General features: G+C 42.1%; 1 protein-coding gene across 1 annotated transcript; it reads right to left on the bottom strand.

The window, feature by feature from the left end:
• Positions 1 to 321: 321 nt before the first annotated feature.
• On the bottom strand, positions 322 to 2,502 carry LOC113897898 (disintegrin and metalloproteinase domain-containing protein 20-like). Its single transcript, XM_027550830.1, has one exon. The coding sequence runs from the start codon at positions 2,500 to 2,502 to the stop codon at positions 322 to 324; it is 2,181 nt and encodes a 726-aa protein (XP_027406631.1).
• Positions 2,503 to 3,737: the final 1,235 nt, after the last annotated feature.

Below are 3,737 nucleotides of genomic sequence, written 5' to 3'. Positions count from 1 at the left end.
GAAAAATTAAGCATTAAATTGCTTAAAATAACAAAATGTTCTGGGAATTAGCATATTTTTACTCATTGTTTAATTGGTAATATTTATGATGCAGAATAATGAAACATCTCGGGTTTTCTGTGATCTCTGACACATGATGTAACATGTCTACTAAACTAAAAACAAAACAGTGAGAAACTTCAAAGATTTTGAATTTTTTTTTAATCACAAATCTAGGCTTTTATTTCTAAGATGAAGTTGGAACTTTTTCCCTTTTTCCTTAGGTGAAATAAGAACATTTGGTACTTTTTCCTTAAGTATTGTCTCAACACATTGTCCTTCTCACTGAGGTTCAGCTGGAGCACTTTTCTCTTCTTGCCCAATTAATTCTTTTAGTTTCTTAAACAGCCACATTAACAAACAAAATAACATAAAAAACAAAGGAATCAAGCGAAATAGCAGCAGGTAATGGTGGTCCTGCACGTCATCTCTGCCTGGCGGTGGGCCGCTGTCCACACTACCGCCAGCGCCTTTTTCCTGGCAGTGGGGAGGGTTCCACTCGGAGTTGCAGTGGCAGTGCTGTCTGTTGTTGCAGACTCCGTTCATATTGCAGGTCTCAGGTGAACAACCACTTTCGAAACTGGGCATAAAAGTACACTTCCTTTCGATGCAGATATGATTTGCACCACACTCTGTACCATCTTTCACTTCACCAATATCAGGTATGGTCATCCCAAGATGGTAGTCTGTACCCCAGCAGCTGACTCCATTTATTCGAGTCCAATGCACAGTAGAATGATCTCTCAGGAGGGGGATTTCTGTCACATTCTCACACTGAACCCTCCCACACAGAATATCTGGGATTCCACATTGTATATATGAACTGGCTGTGAGACCACAGTTACCAAAACGGTCACCTCGCATATTCACTTCCTTGTAGCAATTCTCATTTGCATTCTTGGCCTCTTTGCCAAAAATTTTCCTACACTGTTCATTGCGGTCATTGCATCTCTTTTCATAGCAGTAACCACCGCCTGTGCAGGAGGTCCCATCCTGCATGTACACATCTTCTGGACACTGATAGGATGTCCCATTGCACCACTCTGGAAGATCACATTCATTTTCTTCTTTCCTACACATGGAGCCTGATGGCATGAACGTGCAGTTCTCACAGCAAAGGCCAAAAGCACAAGTAGCCCCAACTCTCAGGGTGCAGTCTGACTGACAGCAGGGATCTTTTGCACATGTATATGTGGAACCACAGTCACACTCTTCTCCTTCTTCAAGCACACTGTTCCCACAGCGTGTCTGCCTGAAGATATTCTCTGGATTTGGTGAAATGTGCATGCACCTCACTTTTCCAACAACATTCCAGTATGAAGCATAACTGCAGTTGCTGAATCGAGTTGCCACAGTTTTACTTGGAAACATTATGCATTTTCTACTTCCACATTCACATGTTTTATCATCATGTCGCATACCCAGATTGTGACCAATCTCATGTGATACAATATATGCAAACTCGTGCAGTTTGTCATTCAGAAAGCTATCAACCCCACAGTTATAAAGTTGATTACACACAGTTCCAACGTAGGCCAAGCCAAGAAGGCGGCCGTAATTCTCCTTTATGAAAACATGTGCAATATCATGTGGTAAGCGGGTATTAAAACTTCTTCCCTTCCACATGCAAAATTCTTCCAAGAGAATACTTATGTTTGTTGTTGGAAGGAGGTTGTCTTCAGACCAGATCTCGATTCCAATCAAAACCACATTAACATCCAGTGAATGTAAAAAGTTATCTATTCCATTGACAACCATGCATACTTCAGACTGCACACTTGAGGAATTACTTTGGTGATAAAGATACCGACCGTGGTCTACCAACACTGCCAGTTCAAGGAAACGCCTGTGAGTCCACCAGCCAACATATCCACTTTGCTTCGAAGTATAATTAACACTCTCTTGAAGAAATTTCAGTTGTCGTGCTATTTCTTCATCTGTTAATCCACATCTCTTGGGTGGAAGTTCTGTCTCATCTACCATCTTGTATAGCAGATGCTCAAATGAGGTAGAAAGCCTTTTGGGCTTGATTTCATAAACAACGTTATGTATCTGTAATGTTCCTTGAAAGCCCCCCAAACATGTACTGAGGGCAACCAGGGATTCTGGATCCCCTTCCATGTAACCCTGATAGTAGCAGTCATTCTGGACAAAAGGCTGGTCCTCTGTTAGCCCATGCTGGTCTGTGTAGGTGAACACTGGTAGGTGTTTAGAGAACAAAAGCTTGTTGACTTTCATGTGAAGAATGTGTCTCTGGCCTCCAAAGCGCAGGCTGTAAGAGAGCCATCCAGGAGGCTTCATGCTGCTGCCAGCATATGTTATCTTCAAGGGTACCACCACCTCTGGAAGACCATGGTGTTGGGAGTGCTCAATGGAGGATGATCCAGAAAGGAATAGAAACACCCCCAACCGGAGCAGCAGGAGACTGATCCTCACATACACCGGTGTCTTACCCCCAGCCATTTATGACATCATGTGGAGCCAGTGGTGAGAGCCTAAGAACAGAGCAGGCCACAGCACTGTGAGCTGGTGGTGTACAGCACAAGCTTCTGATCTGTTTTCTGTCAGAGTCACCATGCCAGAGCCATAACACTAAAAAAAAAAAAAAAAAAAAAAAGAGCAGAGACAGATCTGGGAGTTATAAGCAAATTAAGACAAAGGGTGATGAGAAGGGCATGGGTTAAAATAACTAAAAGTTTGGCTAAAGGCATGGCTCATGATACTGCATTGCATTGCTGTCAAGTAAGGTGAGGCAGAGTGAGACTATAGGTGTCCAAAGCAGTGGTGATTGGCCTAGGGGGACAACTTGTTGAACCTTGAGGAAGGACAGATAGTGGTTCATTGTTCTGTCCTCTAAATATATGACACTGTGTGGACATGTCTACAGAAATAAGTAAGACAAAAAGGCCTTAATGGAAGGAGGATATAGATCTTCTTTTCATTTACAAAAAAATAAAGGGAATTTTTATTTATACATATTGACTGGGTATAATTACCACTTTATAGTGATTCTTTTCTATTTTCAGTGATAAATTAGTCACATTACTTAGGACATATATTACAAAAATACATATATCATTATTTTCTCTCATTCATGTAACTAATTATTACCTGTCCTACCTTCTGTTTTCCCTTTTCTTTTCAGTTCAGTAGCTCAGTAATGTCCAACTCTTTGCTACCCGGTGGACTGCAGCACGCCAGGCCTCCCCGTCCATCACCAACTCCCAGAGTTTACTCAAACTCATGTCCATTGAGTCAGTGATGCCATCATCCCCTTCTCCTCCTCTGTCGTCCCCTTTTCCTCCTGCCTTCAATCTTGCCCAGCATCAGGGTCTTTTCAAATGAGTCAGTTCTTCACATCAGGTGGCCAAAGTATTGGAGTTTCAGCTTTGGCATCAGTCCTTCCAATGAATATTCAGGACTGATTTCCTTTAGGATGGACTGGTTGGATCTCCTTGCAGTCCAAGGGACTCTCAAGAGTCTTCTCCAACACCACAGTTCAAAAGCATCAAGTCTTCGGTGCTCAGGTTTTTTTATAGTCCAACTCTCACATACATACATGACTACTGGAAAAACCATAGCTTTGACTAGATGGACTTTTGTTGGCAAAGTAATATCTCTGCTTTTTAATATGCTGTCTAGGTTGGTCATAAGTTTTCTCCCAAGGAACAAGCATCTTTTAATTTCATGGCTGCTGT

This window comes from Bos indicus x Bos taurus, chromosome 8, assembly GCF_003369695.1.
Source record: "Bos indicus x Bos taurus breed Angus x Brahman F1 hybrid chromosome 8, Bos_hybrid_MaternalHap_v2.0, whole genome shotgun sequence".
Classification (NCBI taxonomy): Eukaryota; Metazoa; Chordata; class Mammalia; order Artiodactyla; family Bovidae; genus Bos; species Bos indicus x Bos taurus.
The sequence above is the reverse complement of the archived record's forward strand: the minus strand, read 5'-3'. Positions and strand labels throughout refer to the sequence as shown.

Excerpts from the sequence above, each read along its gene's own strand:
- LOC113897898 (XM_027550830.1), bottom strand. The coding sequence starts at position 2,502 with ATGGCTGGGGGTAAGACACCGGTGTATGTGAGGATCAGTCTCCTGCTG.